General features: G+C 44.1%; 1 protein-coding gene across 6 annotated transcripts; it reads right to left on the bottom strand.

Annotated features, from left to right (window-relative positions):
• Window positions 1–250: 250 nt before the first annotated feature.
• ccdc22 (CCC complex scaffolding subunit CCDC22) lies at window positions 251–9,055 on the bottom strand. Of its 6 annotated transcripts, XM_014135148.3 has the most exons (16): window positions 8,515–9,051; window positions 7,838–8,015; window positions 5,436–5,568; window positions 5,119–5,225; window positions 4,984–5,025; window positions 4,746–4,830; window positions 4,370–4,539; window positions 4,010–4,222; window positions 3,625–3,816; window positions 2,526–2,762; window positions 2,334–2,435; window positions 2,107–2,214; window positions 1,874–1,969; window positions 1,587–1,646; window positions 1,363–1,437; window positions 251–1,220 (listed from the first exon to the last, which is right to left on the bottom strand). In XM_014135148.3, the coding sequence occupies exons 1-16, from the start codon at window positions 8,562–8,564 to the stop codon at window positions 1,107–1,109; spliced, it is 1,962 nt and encodes a 653-aa protein (XP_013990623.1). In that variant the 5' UTR covers window positions 8,565–9,051; the 3' UTR covers window positions 251–1,106.
• Between the last annotated feature and the right edge of the window lie 7,992 nt (window positions 9,056–17,047).

Raw genomic sequence — 17,047 nt, 5'->3', positions numbered from 1 at the left:
AATCAGATCACGTGTCTTTAATAATAGTCTACACCAGTCTAAAAATGTGGGCACAGTCAAGAATGTTGACAAGATTAGGACAAAGGGCGAATGTTAGCACCAGGTATAAACGGGACTTGAGAGCCAGTTCAACAGGCATCCCCTTCCAGGATCAAGCAAAAAAAAAAAAAGGACAGTATACGAACAACACTAAGGACCTTTCAGCATTTCAAATAAAATAAACATGTGAAAGAAAACAACCGCACAGGACTTCATTAACATGTTCATTTTATGCTATGACAAATATTTGTTATTGTTTTTATACAAGTTTCGCATGATTCATTACATCAATCAATGTGGTTTGTTACCTAATCTAGACCATTTCAGGAGATCAGTGCTCAAAAGGTGAGGCCATTTACTTTGCACCAAGGCTCCCTAATCCAAATAACACTGAGCCAATGAGACAGACAAAAGCAGCATTTGATTTCAAGGCATGAGAATGAACTAGAAAGGACAAACCTAGTAATCTCCAAATCGACTCCAGTTAAGACAAAATATGGCATGAATGGAATCTTAGGCCGTACCTAACCACTGCATTGTTCTGGGGAATGAGGGCCAACATGAAGAAATTCACCTGAATTGCAGTGAACTTCAAAGTAGATCATTAAGACATTCACTATCAGAACTACTGCAATTTTGAAGAACTACTACAAATTTATAATAGAAAAAGTCAGAGCATCATTTTCCAAACTTATTTTTTGATTGGGTGGAATCAATATGGAACCAGTGTATGGACACCAGGGATGCAAGGCCAGTATAATTCATCGCTGTGTTGTTACACATCACACTTCTTTTCTTTATCCAGTATAGTTTTTGGGTAAGCTAAAGTTTGTGCATAAAAATGGTACAAAAATCTATCTCCCCTTCCCCATATGCCGTCAGTGCTCCCAGAAGGCAATGCAACAAGACAGTGGACATAGGACAGCGTTGAAAGTCTTGAGACCAGATGGAGTGTGCTTTCTTGGTTCCACACACACAGGACAGGCAGTCTCGAGGGCATGCTACCAGTCAGTTTGACCAGCAGACACGTCAGGTGGCCACTACGGTGCATCATGCGGAGGTTCACGTCAGGCCTCTCTGATCTTGGCAGCCAGAGCAGAGTTCTCCTGGCGAATGGCTTTGTAGTCCTCCAGGATCTTCTCCAGGTTGCTTACAGTCTTCTTACCATTTTCAGTTTCAATCTATGGAGAGAAGGAAACTTAAAAGTTTGCTCTACCAAGTCAGCCCTATATCACTATGTCAATAAAATGACAAACTGACTCATGTGGTACAGTAGCAGAGCAAGTTAGTGGTTTGGAATAAAAGAAAGAGGGCCATATATACCTGTTCCTCCAGGTCTCTGATCTCTCTCATGATTGTGCCTGTGTCCTCAATAGTTTGGATCAACTGAGTGCAGTTCTATACCAAGGAAGATAATGAAGTCACACAACTAAGAAATGTAGCTATAGGCACGTAAAATTAACACAGAGCACCAGACCAAAGGATATACGGTATGTCCTGCTCTTCAATTTCTAAGAAAATGTTCTATTCTGCAAACAAGCTCTTACCTCATGTAAGGCTGCCAGGTACTTGTAGGATTTGCGGACAGATTCGTCTTTCTTCGCATCCTACACAGTATTAGGGAAAGTATTGATTAGGCAAGAAAGAACATCATTGGTGTGCTTTCCTGAAATTTTCAAACTGTAGTATAGAACAATTGAAATGAAAGGCATGAGCAAACTGACAGCATGGGTCCTTGGTAGCAAGTTGAGCATTATCAGGTGATCTAGAAGGGATTTCCTTGACCTATAATTGCAAAAAGTAGACGCATGAGTTATTTTGCTAGGTGCTCTACCTTGAAGACCAGCTCATCAGTCACAGCGAACGTTCGGTCCAGTTTTCCAGTCAGATTGTTAATCTCTTTCTGCAGCTCCTTAGTGTCAGACAGAATCTACAGAGACCGAGAGTCGGACACACAAATGCCATACTTGAAATAGCACTACTCAGATTCAAATTTAGTTTTTAATTCCTTTGTTTTTGAGGAGATACTCAGGACTGTATTGTTGAGAGGTGTCTCAAACAGTGTACCTTCGTAATTTCTTCCTTCTGTTTCCTGATATTGCCAACGATCTCCAGGATCCTCGCAGTGTATGCTGAGCGGGAGACATCTTTGGGGAGATTCTCAAACTCTGTTATCTGAAAGAGAAGTCAGATTCCCCAAAATTGTGTCTGACATACAATGCATGGACTGGAACCCAAATAAACACAGTGTGGAAGTAACTCATCCCAAATACATTTAAAATGTATTCTAATACCAGTTGTTTATACAGTGCCTCCTTCTTCTTGGACTCCTCCGCAGATTGACGGATTTTGTTGTGAAGCTCTTTGATTTCAGATAGCTTTCTGGAGGACTCAATCTACAAAAAAGAATGGAAGTTGAAATAATAATTTCTCTCTTGCACAGTCAAACACACCCATTTGGTGATATCTAAGGAGATTAACGCTACCTCTTGGTTGCTGCAGAGCTCCTTGAGCCTGCGGTGCTCATCGATGAGCGGAGCTCTGCGTTTCTCCCACTGCGCGGCAAGGTTGACCACTCGCTTGGCACTTCCCTCCACCAGGGCCTGCAGCTTGGCCAGGTTGTTCTCTGCGTCCGGCATCAGGTCAATGGTCTGCTTCTTCACCCGCACAGAGTCCTCCTTCTCCGCCTTGCTCAGCTCTTTCTGCTTCAGCTCATCTGACACCTGCACACAGACAGGAGACAAGTTAGTCTCGCGGGGTGACTACATCTTATATGTCACAGTTCATTTGACTGTGGTAACTCTGGTCGGAGGTAGGGATGGGGGTATGTAATCATTTCACTATTCAAATAGTATCATGAATTTGTCGGATATCCGGATATAGGAAATGTACGTCTTTTTTGTATTTTTTTTACTTAAGTTAACCTGAGCACTGCGGCGCGATGGAGAGAAGCTGGCCCTTCATTGCTGCAGCTGTGGAGGGGGCGGAGTATGTGAAGGAGCAGACGGCGAGAGAGACGTCAAGGCAACTCAGCTACTGCCAAGACTAGCTAACTTGTTGCAGCCACAATGTTATTTATCGTTGCATATAACAGTGCCAGTCTTGACTGGAAAAGCCTAGAGAAGCAAGTTAGTTAGATAAAACAACTGCCTATATGTTGGTTGCTCATTGTTGCCTACTCCTCATTTAGCTAACTTTTCATTCCATAATTTTATTCCATCTTGCATTGCATTAGTGAACTCACTCTCTTTCTACACATTGAATGTCTGTCGCTTTGATTGGCCAACATAAACAACAAGCTACACATGTGAAGACCACCGGTCAGCTACCGGCCTTTTCATGTTTAAATGTCATGGTATATTCTTTCATGTAACACTGCCATATGGATATTTTAATGAAACTTAAAATACTTTCCAGTGTTAAAATAGGGCTATAATTGATTTCTTCCCCCTGCAAAAAAACTAAGCACACAAGTAATCCAAAATACAAATGTCAGTTCGGATATTCGAATAACCACGCACATCCCTAGTCTGAGGTTTACACAAATACAGAGTTTATCTGTTTTAAATCAGAGGCTCCAGTTACCTGAAGTATGGATACGGTGAGCTGCCTCATGTCTCCGCCCACCTCCTCTAGGCTGAGGGAGAGCTGCTGTAGCTGCTGCTGCAGGGAGGCCAGCTCCTCCTGCTGTCGGGCCTGCAGTTCCTCCTCTGACTGATGCGAGCTGGGAAGGGAGCTGGCCGCTGCTGCCATCTGCTGGGAGGCTTTCGCAGGCTCCTGCCACACACACACACACACACACACACACACACACACACACACACACACACACACACACACACACACACACACACACACACACACACACACACACACACACACGGCTAGATCCAGATTGGCAATGAAAGGGGTAACATTTGTAGATGTTGCTCAATGTCTTTGGGGCAGGCTTTGTTAACTCTTCAATCACCTGTGTGAAAGTGAATTTCTCAGTGTGAGTGAAGCGGGTGCCCTTGGCGAGGATGTCACCACCGAGGGAGGAGCCCCCAAAGGACTGCAGTAGCTCTGTGAGATCAGAGCCCGACCTGTGGGCACCGAGGGTGTCCGAGTGAGGCTGGGCCGCAGTGCGCAGCTGCTCTTCGATCCGCTTCTGCAGACGGGAACGCTTCCTGGAGCGATATTCCTGGGTGGCCACGAGAGGAGACAAAGTGGAGTTCAGAGATTAAAACACTGCAATGAACACAAAAATATTCTTCTTGTGCTCAAATTGAAATTGTCCAAAATCTTGAAAAACTTTCCCTTTAAGTGAACTATCCCTTTAAGAGTGTACCTCAGGTGTGAGGCGGGAAAGAAGGCCTTGGCTGTTCCACTCATTTTGCCACTCCTGGGCGGCACTAAGCTCCCCTGCATGCAGCTCCAGCAGGGAGGCCGGCACTGAGGCATGCTGTGACGGCTGAGCAGTCACAGGGGGAAGAAATTCCCTGTGGTAGTCATTTTCCTCTGGAGAGGGGGTGAAAAGAATGACGTGTTACACTGCGATTTAACTCTCACCACAGGTTCTTATTTCATTGGCAAAGAATATCTTGTACCACATGCTAATATATATAGGCTACTAATTCAGAACCCTACATAATTGGAAGAATTGGATTACAGAATGTACTTACTGTCATTGCATATCAGAGGGCCCTGTGTATTCTGGGGTTTACCTTTCAATTGCTTTTTCCCAGGCACTTTGAGGCAGTGCAGTACACTAAGGGGCTGAGAGTGGAAACTGTGGGACGGTCCTGGGTTCTAAAAATAATGAAATGTTAAGTGAGAACACTTGACACAAAGACATTCAAATAGGAAGTTTGTATAGTGCATCATTTTGGTATATTGACTTCAGTAAATATCCAGGTCATAAAAAACTGGGTAAACATGAGAGACATTGCATTATTGCCTCACTACTTTCACCGACCAGCCTTGAAATCCAGCTTCCTTTATGATCTAGGAAACCAACAGTTTTTTGTCAGTGTTTCTTAGCTTTAGCTGCCATGTCATTGATAATGCTTTGTGATATTGCCAGCAGGACATACCTACCTGTGTTTTACATAGGAGGGGTAGTCTGCAAGATGGAGGGAGCCAAGGCAAGGCCAGCTGAGCTTTGATCTGGGCAGCTATCAATTTCTGGAGGAGGACCGATTTACCTGTTAAGGGGTACAATGAATGCGAGACAAATAAATACTTATAGATAAAATAATTGTCATTTTGAGAGATTCACAAACATTCAATGTATTTTTATTGATCAGATTATAAAGCAAAATAAATGACCAATGTATAAGGGGATAGCTAAAGTTAAGGTATGAATGGTACTCATTAATGACAAGAAGTACAATGGTGGGACAATGTGTCTGTACCTGCTGGTTGGTCCAAGGCCTCAGCACTTTCTCTGGGCAGCTTCTCCACCAGGAACATGAGCAGGGAGCGGATCTCTGGCTCATTGCTGTAAAGAAAGGTCTGGTAGCCAATCTCTCCCTTGTAGCCAAGGTCCTGCATAGAAACACATGTCAACCTGGTTATGCAGTCTGCTCATACACATGACATTGACCTTTGTGTCACATGCCTCAACCAGTCTACAGTCGTGGCCAAAAGTTTTGAGAATGACACAAATATTAATTTCCCCAAAGTTTGGTGCTTCAGTGTCTTTAGATATTTTTGTCAGATGTTACTATGGAATACTGAAGTATAATTACAAGCATTTCATAAGTGTCAAAGGCTTTAATTGAAAATTACATGAAGTTGATGCAAAGAGTCAATATTTGCAGTGTTGACCCTTCTTTTTCAAGACCTCTGCAATCCGCCCTGGCATGCTGTCAATTAACTTCTGGGCCACATACTGACTGATTGCAGCCCCTTCTTGCATAATCAATGCTTGGAGTTTGTAAGAATTTGTAGGTTTTTGTTTGTCCACCAGCATCTTGAGAACTGACCACAAGTTCTTAATGGGATTAAGGTCTGGGGAGTTTCCTGGCCATGGACCCAAAATATCAATGTTTTGTTCCCCCGAGCAACTTAGTTATCACTTTTGCCTTATGGCAAGGTGCTCCATCATGCTGGAAAAGGCATTGCTTATCACCAAACTGTTCCTGTATGGTTGGGAGAAGATGCTCTCGGAGGATGTGCTGGTACCATTCTTTATTCATGGCTGTGTTCTTAGGCAAAATTGTGAGCGAGCCCACTCCCTTGGCTGAGAAGCAACCCCACACATGAATGGTCTCAGGATGCTTTACTGTTGGCATGACACAGGACTGATGGTAGCGCTCACTTTGTCTTCGCCGGACAAGCTTTTTTCCGGATGCCCCAAACAATCGGAAAGGGGATTCATCTGAGAAAATGACTTTACCCCAGTCCTCAGCAGTCCAATCCCTGTACCTTTTGCAGAATATCAGTCTGTCCCTGATGTTTTTCCTGGAGAGAAGTGGCTTCTTTGCTGCCCTTCTTGACACCAGGCCATCCTCTAAAAGTCTTCGACCTCACTGTGCATGCAGATGCACTCACACCTGCCTGCTGCCATTCCTGAGCAAGCTCTGTACTGGTGGTGCCCCGATCCCGCAGCTGAATCAACTTTAGGAGACGGTCCTGGCGCTTGCTGGACTTTCTTGGGCGCCCTTCTTCACAACAATTGAAATGCTCTCCTTGAAGTTCTTGATGATCCAATAAATGGTTGATTTAGGTGCAATCTTACTGGTAGCAATATCTTTGCCTGTGAAGCCCTTTTTGTGCAAAGCAATGATGACGGCACGTGTTTCCTTGCAGGTAACCATGGCTAACAGAGGAAGAACAATGATTCCAAGCACCACACCCCTTTTGAAGCTTCCAGTCTGTTATTCGAACTCAATCAGCATGACAGAGTGATCTCCAGCCTTGTCCTCATCAACACTGAAACCTGTGTTAACTAGAGAATCACTGACATGTCAGCTGGTCCTTTTGTGGCAGGGCTGAAATGCAGTGGAAATTTTTGGGGGGGATTCAGTTCATTTGCATGGCAAAGAGGGACTTTGCAATTAATTGAAATTCATCTGATCACTCTTCCTAACATTCTGGAGTATATGCAAATTGTCATCATACAAACTGAGGCAGCAGACTTTGTGAAAATGAATATTTGTGTCATTCTCAAAAATTTGGGCCACAACTGTAGAGCATGAGGGTCATTAAGGGTGAAAATGGAACCAGTCCATGACATTGTGTATGAAGACCATTATGAACATGTGGAATGATGTAGCCTTCTTCACAAAATGAGCAAACCAAATGTATTCACACTTGGGAGATTCTAAATCTTGTAATAAAACTACATTTCAGAAGATCACTTCAATGAAGTTATGCAAGCAAATGGACTATTCAATAAAGCCAATCGAGTGAGGAAATAAAGATAGTTAAAAGCAGTGCTCAACGAGATGGAATGGCATTAGGATATGACATGACTTCACATTGTCGCAGGCGGTCAAATTGGTTGCTGAATTACTTCTATTCAGACATCAGTGGTCCAGACTGCATGCATGTAGTTGGGACCATTAATAACTGAGCTTGATCTAATGAAAGTCAATTCATTTTAGAGTATAAAAAGACCCTGGACTGAGTGTCATGCAAAGGGGGTATAGGTCATATGGCTACTCTACATCAAGAAGTCGTGCATGGTTATTATTTTAGATCCAACAATATCTTAATCTTCTTCATTTGATCAACATAGTCTTGTGGGGAGAGAGTCACGAGCCTCACTTCGCAACAGGAGGGGGAGCACTATCCCTTTTCGATCCCTCACCTGACAGGCCTGTGCCAGGCTCATGCCCACTCGAAAGCGGGCAGACATGCCGGGGGGTAAGGAGTGGGACAGGCTGCTCCCCAGGGCCGGGTCGATCACTCGCAGACATTTCACTACCGCCTCCACTATGAGCTCACTGGAGAAGCGCTTCACACTCTGTACATCCTCCCCCACGTCCCTTTGCAAACACACAGAGCATGAGATGCAGGTGCACGAGGTTAACTTCTCATGTGTCTCACACCTCGCTAGTCATGTAATCAGCAAGTTACTCTTTTAAACGACATTGAAAAGTGTGTACCGTTAGAGTTGCTAACTTGACCGACATGGAGGAATTCTGGTCATTACACTAGCTCAAAGATTTGCAGAGTTAAAATCAAAAGAACCAGCTGTTAGAACACACGTGTACAAGTGTGAATGAATGTAAGTTAGCTAACTTAGCTAGCTCTCTGCACTTCACTTCCCAAGGAAAACATCAGCTGAGATAATGGCTCTGATAAGTAATTGAATGTAGAAAGACCTGGGTGTCAGTCACTAAATCAAAGAAAAGAGCTATGTATCTAGAGGTAGCGAGCTATCCAAAACTCACTAGACACAAACAAGCAACAGTAGCAAGCCAGATGGCAAACGTTCGCTAACTAGAAACAAAATGTTATTGATAATGTTGGATAACTACTTACGTGCCGGTCTGTCTAAGGGAGTGAATTAAAATCTTATCAACTTCCTCCATCACTGTAAGAAGATGAAGTGCCTTGCAATTCCTTTAGCAAAAAGCCCCCTAAATTCCAATCATTAGGCTTCAATATGCTTCTTTTGGCTAGCTAGATAACGTTAGCGGTCTCACAGGCTGGTCCATTAAAAAAAACAAGCTAGCTCGCCTGTTTTTAGCTGGGGAACTAGCTATTACGTTGTCACTTCTCAACACACGAACAAGGGGCACGACAGTAGCTATTCCAGCAACCGTTCCACTTAACACTTTTTTTGTGCTCCCTTAAATGTCTTGCAAATAGCTTTTTATCGTATGAGAGACAGCTAACTAACAAATTAGTGATAGCTAAAATGTTGCATCTATAAACACATGAAGTCACATGGGAGGAAGATATGATAGCAGTGTTCTATGGGATGCTGAGTTTCAACATTCTTCAGCAGTGTTGTAAAAAAATTGGAGAGTTGGCAAAGTAAAACTATGATTCCCGGCAAACCCCCGCTTCTAGAGTCGCATGACTGGGTACTGCGTCGAGGAAGAGGCGAAGCGAAAGGATTTGTGCCACGTTCACATACTAGTCAGAACTAGGAAACTCGGAAATGTCTGACTTGCCAACTGGTAAACGCGGCACGGTACAACTACAACCATTTAGCAAGTCGGACATTTCTGAGTTTCCTAGTTCCGACTAGTATTGGAACGCGGCATTACTCCACCCCAAATCTGTCCACGCGAGATAAGCAGACCATGTGGCCATGTCTGTGTGGAGGTCAACAATGATTAATGTCCATTGGGGTGGGGTTGGGGATAGGCAGTGTGTACCCAATGGTACGTTTGGTTGAGCCGTATCACCCTCTTTAGCGCCTTGCTGCAACAGGCTGTGATGCAGCCCGATACAAGTGTGAATGTATATTCTCCCTCAAGCCGATACCACAACGGCCCTCAAGGATCTACACTGGACATTGTGCAAACTGGAAACCACATATCCTGAGGCCGCATTTATTGTAGCTGGGGATTTTAACAAAGCAAATTTGAGGAAAACCCTAGCGAAGTTCTATCAACACATTGACTGTAGTACTCGCGCTGCTAAAACACTCGACCACTGCTACTCCAACTTCCGGGATGCCTACAAGGCCCTCCCCCACCATCCCTTTGGCAGAACAGATCATGACTCCATTTTGTTCATCCCCTTTATTTATTTTTTATTTAACCTTCATTTAACTAGGTAAGTCAGTTGAATGAAGGTTACTTTAAAAAAAAAAGAATTCTTATTTACAATGACGGCCTACACCGGCCAAACCCTGACAACGCTGGGCCAATTGTGCGCCGCCCTATGGGACTCCCAAGCACGGCTGGTTGTGATACAGCCTGGATCCCTTCTTATAGGCAGAACCTCAAACAGGAAGTACCCGTGCTAAGGTCTATTTAACGCTGGTCTGACCAATCGGAATCCATGCTTCAAGATTGTTTTGATCACGCGAACTGGGATATGTTCCGGGTAGCCTCTGAGAATAACATCGAAGTATACATTGACACGTTGACTGAGTTCATCAGGAAGTGTATAGCCGATGTTGTTCCCACAGTGACTATTAAAACCTACCCAAATAAGAAACCGTGGATAGATGGAAGCATTCGCACCAAACTGAAAGCGCGAACCACCGCATTTAACCATGGTGACTGGGAATATGGTCAAATACAAACAATGTAGTCCGAACAAGTTGGCGCCGACAGAGAGGGTTGCCTCGCATCTTGTCCTTAGGAAACTTTGCAGTATTTTTTTTTGAAAGTATTATTTCTTACATTGTTAGCCCAGAAAATCTTAAGTGTTATTACATACAGCCGGGAAGAACTATTGGATATCAGAGACGTCAACAAACCAGCATTACGACCAGGAATACGACTTTCCAAAAATGTGGATCTTTTGTCCGCACCACCCAGGGCATTTGAACTGATCCCAAAAGACTGACCCAAAACAATGCCGCTGGAGAAGAGGAAGACAGAGCTGTCTTCTGGCCAGACTTCGGAGGCGCGCACACCACCCACCGCTTCCGACTATATTACTCACTAATGTCCAGTTCCTAGATTACAAGGTAGACAAAATTAGGGCAAGGGTTGCTTTCCAGACAGACATCAGGGATTGTAACGTACTCTGTTTCACGGAAACATGGCTCTCTCGGGATATGCTGTTGGAGTCGGTCCAGCCTTCTGGATTCTCGGTGCGTCACGCCAACAGGAATAAACATCTCTCAGGGAAGAAGAAGGGCAGTGGTGTATGTTTCATGATTAACGACTCATGGTGTAATTGTAACAACATACAAGAACTCAAGTCCTTTTGTTCAACTGACATAGAATTCCTCACAATCATAAGTATTATCACCCAAAATAATTATTTTCAGTTATTGTCACAACCGTGTGTCTCCCACCTCAAGCCGATACCACAACGACCCAGAAGGAACTTTACTGGACTTTATGCAAACTGGAAACCATATATCCCGAGGCTGCATTTGTTGTAGTTTGGGACTTTTGAGAACAAGGCTACCTAAATTCGATCAGCATATCGTCTATAGCATTCGCGCTAAAAAAAAGCTGGACTACTGTTACTCTAACTTCCGCAATGTATACAAGGCCCTCCCCCGATCTCCTTTCGGCAAATCTGACCACGGCTCCATTTTGCTCCTCTCTTCCTATAGGCAGAATCTCAAACAGGAAGTACCCGTGCTAAGGACTATTCAACGCTGGTCTGACGAATCGGAATCCACGCTTCAAGATTGTTTTGATCATGCGGACTGGGATATGTATCAGGTAGCCTCAGAGAACAATATTGGCGTATATGATGATTCGGTGAGTGAGTTTATAAGGAGGTATATATGAGATGTTGTACCCACTGTGACTATTAAAACCTACCCTAACCAGAAACCATGGATAAATGGCGGCATTCGCGCAAAACTGAAAGTGCGAATCACCGCATTTAACCATGGAAAGGCGACTGGGAATATAGCCGAATACAAACAGTGTAGTTATTCCCACCGCAAGGCATTCAAACAAACAAAATGTGAGTATAGAGACAAAGTGGAGTTGCAGTTCAACGGCTCAGTCTGTTGTCCCCACATGCTTCAAGATGGCCACAATTGTTCCAGTACCCAAGAATGCAAAGGTAACTGAACTAACCTGTTGGGGATAGGGGGCAGTATTGACACGGCCGGATAAAAAACGTACCCGATTTAATCTGGTTACTACTCCTGCCCAGTAACTAGAATATGCATATAATTATTGGCTTTGGATAGAAAACACCCTAAAGTTTCTAAAACAGTTTGAATGGTGTCTGTGAGTATAACAGAACTCATATGGCAGGCAAAAACCTGAGAAGATTCTGAACAGGAAGTGGCCTGTCTGACAAGTTGTTGTTCATCTTGGCTCTTTTTATTGAAGACTGAGGATCTTTGCTGTAACGTGACACTTCCTACGGCTCCCATAGGCTCTCAGAACCCGGGAAAAAGCTGAATGATATCGAGGCAGCCCCAGGCTGAAACACATTATCGCGTTTGGATAGTGGCCGGTCAGAGTACTCTGAGACTCATGTTTTTATTTTCTCTCTCTTTGTACGTATACACGCTTTCCCGGTCTGAATATTATGGCTTTTTTATCAGAAAAATGGCATAAAAATGTATTTTAAACAGCGGTTGACATGCTTCGAAGTACGGTAATGGAATATTTAGAAATGTTTTGTCACGAAATGCGCCGTGCTCGTCACCCTTATTTACCCTTTCGGATAGTGTCTTGAACGCACGAACAAAACACCGCTATTTGGATATAACAATGGATTATTTGGGACCAAACCAACATTTGTTATTGAAGTAGAAGTCCTGGGAGTGCATTCTGACGAAGAACAGCAAAGGTAATAACATTTTTCTTATAGTAAATCTGACTTTGGTGAGTGCTAAACTTGCTGGGTGTCTAAATAGCTAGCCCTGTGATGCCGGGCTATCTACTGAGAATATTGCAAAATGTGCTTTCACCGAAAAGCTATTTTAAAATCGGACATAGCGAGTGCATAGAGGAGTTCTGTATCTATAATTCTTAAAATAATTTTTATGTTTTTTGTGAACGTTTATCGTGAGTAAGTTAGTAAATTCACCATCAGTGTTCGGTGGGAATGCTAGTCACATGCTAGTCACATGCTAATGTAAAAAGCTGGTTTTTGATATAAATATGAACTTGATTGAACAAAACATGCATGTATTGTATAACATAATGTCCTAGGGTTGTCATCTGATGAAGATCATCAAAGGTTAGGTTAGTGCTGCATTTAGCTGTGGTTTGGTTTTATGTGACATTATATGCTAGCTTGAAAAATGGGTGTCTGATTATTTCTGCTGACATAATCTAATGTTTTGCTTTCGTTGTAAAGACTTTTTGAAATCGGACAGTGTGGTTAGATTAACGAGAGTCTTGTCTTTAAAATGGTGTAAAATAGTCAAATGAAAAATTGAAGTTTTTGCATTTTTGAGGTATTTGAATATCGCGCCACGGGATTACACTGGCTGTTGAGTAGGTGGGACGCAAGCGTCCCACCTAGCCCAGAGAGGCTAAATGGCTATCGCTCCGTAGCCCTCACTTCTGTCTTCATGAAGTGCTTTGAGAGACAAGTCAAGGATCATATCACCTCCATCTTACCTGTCAGCCTAGACCCACTTCAATTTCCTTACAACCCCAATAGGTCTACAGACGATGCAATCTCCATCACACTGCCCACTGCCCTATCCCATCTGGACAAGAGGAATACCTATGTAAGAATGCTGTTCAATGAATACAGCTCAGCATTCAACACCATAGTACCCTCAAAGCTCATCATTAAGCTTGAGGCCCTGGGTCTCAACCCCGCTCTGTGCAATTGGGTCCTGGACTTCCTGCTGGACCGCCCCCAGGTGGTGAAGGTAGGAAACAACCACTCCACTTCGCTGATCCTCAACACTGGGGCCCCACAAGGGTGCGTGCTCAACTCCCTCCTGTACTCCCTGTTTACCCATGACTGAGTGGCCATGCAAGCCTCCAACTCAATCATCAAGTTGCAGACGACACAACAGTAGTAGGCTTGATTACCAACAACTACGAGACAGCCTACTGGGAGGAGGTGATGGCTCTTGGAGTGTGGTGTCAGGAAAATAACCTCTCACTCAACATCAACAAAACAAAGGAGATGATCGTGAAACAGCAAAGGTAGCACCCCCCTATCCACATCGATGGGACAGCAGTGGAGAAGGTGGACATTTTTAAGTTCTTGCGTACATATCACTGACAAACTGAAATGGTCCACCCACACATACAGTGTGGAGAAGAAGGCGCAGCAGTGCCTCTTCAACCTCAGGAGGCTGAAGAAATTTGGCTTGTCACCTAAAACCCTCACAAACTTTTACAGACTCACAATTGAGAGCATCCTGTCGGGCTGTATCACCGCCTGGTACGGCAACTGCACCGCCCACAACCGCAGGGCTCTCCAGAGGGTGGTGCGGTCTGCACAGCACATCACCGGGGGCAAACTACCTGCCCTCCAGGACACCTACAGTACCCAATGTCACAGGAAGGCCAAAAAGATCATGAAGGACAACAACCACCTAAGCTACTGCCTGTTAACCCCGTTACCATCCAGAAGGCGAGGTCAGTACAGGTGCATCAAAGCTGGGAAAGAGAGACTGAAAAACAGCTTCTATCTCAAGGCCATCAGACTGTTAAACAGCCATCACTAGCACAAAGAGGCTGCTGCCTACATACAGACTTGTAGAATCATTGGCCGCTTTAATAAATTGAACACTAGTCACTTTAATAATGCCACTTTATTAATGTTTACATATCTTGCATTACTCATCTCATATGTATATATTGTATTCTATACTATCTATTGCATCTTGGCCTATGCCGCTCTGTCATTGCTCATCCATATATTTATATTTATATATTCTTATTCCATTCCTTTACTTAGATTTGTGTGTATTAGTTATCTGTTGCGGAGTTGTTAGATATTACATGTTAGATATTGCTGCACTGTCGGAACTAGAAGCACAAGCATTTTGCTACACTCGCAATAACATCTACTAACCAAGTGTATGTTACCAATTTGATTTGATTTAGTTATTCCCTCCATAAGGCAATCAAACAGGCAAAACGTCAGTACAGAGACAAAGGTCACAATTCAACGGCTCAGAAACGAGACGTATGTGGCAGGGTCAACAGACAATCACGGATTACAAAGGGAAAACCAGCCACGTTGCGGACACCGACGTCTTCCTCCCAGACAAGCTAAATACCTTTTTCGCACGCTTTGAGAATAACACAGTTCCACCGACGCGGCCCGCTCCCAAGGACTGCTCCGTGGCCGACGTGAGTAAGACATTTAAACGTGTTAACCCTCGCAAGGCTGCCGGCCCAGACGGCATCCCTAGGCACGTCCTCAGAGCATGCGCAGACCAGCTGGCTGGAGTGCTAACGGACACATTCAATCTCTCCCTATCCCATTCTGCTGTCTCCACTTGCTTCAAGATGTCCACCATTGTTCCTGTACCCAAGAAAGCAAAGGTAACTGAACTAAATTACTATAGACCCGTAACACACACTTCTGTCATCATGAAGTGCTTTGAGAGGCTAGTTAAGGATCATATCATCTCTATCTTACCTGACACCCTAGACCCACTCCAATTTGCATACTGCCCAAACAGATCCACAGATGATGCAATCTCTATTGCACTCCACACTGCCCTTTCCCACGTGGACAAAAGGAACACCTACGTGAGAATGCTATTCATTGACTACAGCTCAGCGTTCCACACCATAGTGTCCTCAAAGCTTATCACAAAGCTAAGGACCCTGCAACTAAACACCTCCTTCTGCAACTGGATTCTGGACTTCCTGACGGGCCGCCCCCATGTGGTAAGGGTAGGTAATAACACATCTGCCACACTGATCCTCAACACAGGGGCCCCTCAGGGGTGCGTGCTCAGTCCCTTCCTCTACTCCCTGTTCACCCATGACTACATGGCCAAGCATGACTACAACACCATCATTAAGTTTGCCGACGACACAACAGTGGTAGGCCTGATCATCGACAAGGATGAGACAGCTTATAGGGAGGAGGTCAGAGACCTGGCGGTGTGGTGCCAGGATAACAGCCTCTTCCTCAACGTGATCAAGACAAAGGAGATGATTGTGGACTACAGAAAAAGGAGGACCGAGCACACCCCCAGTCTCACGAGGGTGTAGTGGAGCAGGTTGAGAGCTTCAAGTTCCTTGGTGTCCAAATCACCAACAAACTATCATGGTCCATACACACCAAGACAGTCGTGAAGAGGGCACGACAATGCCTATTCCCCCTCAGGAGACTGAATAGATCTGGCATGGGTCCTCAGATCCTCAAAAAGTTCTATAGCTGCACCATAGAAAGCATCCTGACTGGTTGCATCACCGCCTGGTATGGCAAATGCTCGGCCTCTGACCGCAAGGCACTACAGAGGGTAGTGCGTACGGCCCAGTACATCACTGGGGCCAAGCTTCCTGCCATCCAGAACCTCTATACCAGGCGATGTCAGAGGAAGGCTCGAAAAATTGCCAAAGACTCCAGCCACCTTAGTCATAAACTGTTCTTTCCTCTACTGCACGGCAAGCGGTACCGGAGCCCCAAGTCTAGGTCCAAAAGGCTTCTTAACAGCTTCTAGCCCCAAGCCATAAGACTCCTGAACAGCTAATCAAATGGCACCCGTACTATGTGCATTGTCCACACCCCCCATTTTTACACTGCTGCTACTCTCTGTTTATTATCCATGCATAGTCACTTTAACTCTACCTACATGTACATATTACCTCAATTATCTCGACTAACCGGTGCCCTTGCACATTGACTCTGTGTTATTTTATTGTTGCTCCTTAATTATCAGTTATTTTTCGTATTTGTTTAATAGATTTTTATTTGGTCTATTTATTTTTTATTTCAGTTTATTTTAGTAAATACTTTCTTAACACTTTTTTTCTTATTCGAAGTCCAGGACCCAGTTGCATAGGGAGGAGTTCAGTCCCAGGGCTGTGAGCTTTGTGGTGAGCTTAGAGGGCACTACGGTATTGAAGGTCAAGCTGCATTTGAAGAAACAGCATCCTCACATATGCATTCCTTTTGTCCAGGTGGGTGAGGGCAGTGTGCAGTGCAATGGTGATTGCGTCATCCGTTGATCTGTCAGACGAATTAGAGTGGGTCGAGTGTGTCTGGAAGGGAGGTGGTGAGGCTTTGAAGCCACCTGTCGGCCATATTGGCACTCCCCAGTTGGAGCAGTCCTCCATAGGAATGAATGGAATTCTACACTATTTAAATTAAATGTTTCAAGGACAAAATTACATGTATTTTTGTTGTTGTAGTGGGGACCGTAACATTAGTATTCTCTAAAACAAATACTTTAAGGAAAATGTTTTATATATGTTTTATGTTTAGCTCACATAATATCATTTAAAAGTATGGATTAAGGTGTGCGTAA

The sequence above is a fragment of the Salmo salar genome, chromosome 13 (assembly GCF_965601325.2).
Source record: "Salmo salar chromosome 13, fSalSal1, whole genome shotgun sequence".
Lineage (NCBI taxonomy): Eukaryota > Metazoa > Chordata > Actinopteri > Salmoniformes > Salmonidae > Salmo > Salmo salar.
This window is presented reverse-complemented; position numbering and strand designations above follow the sequence as displayed.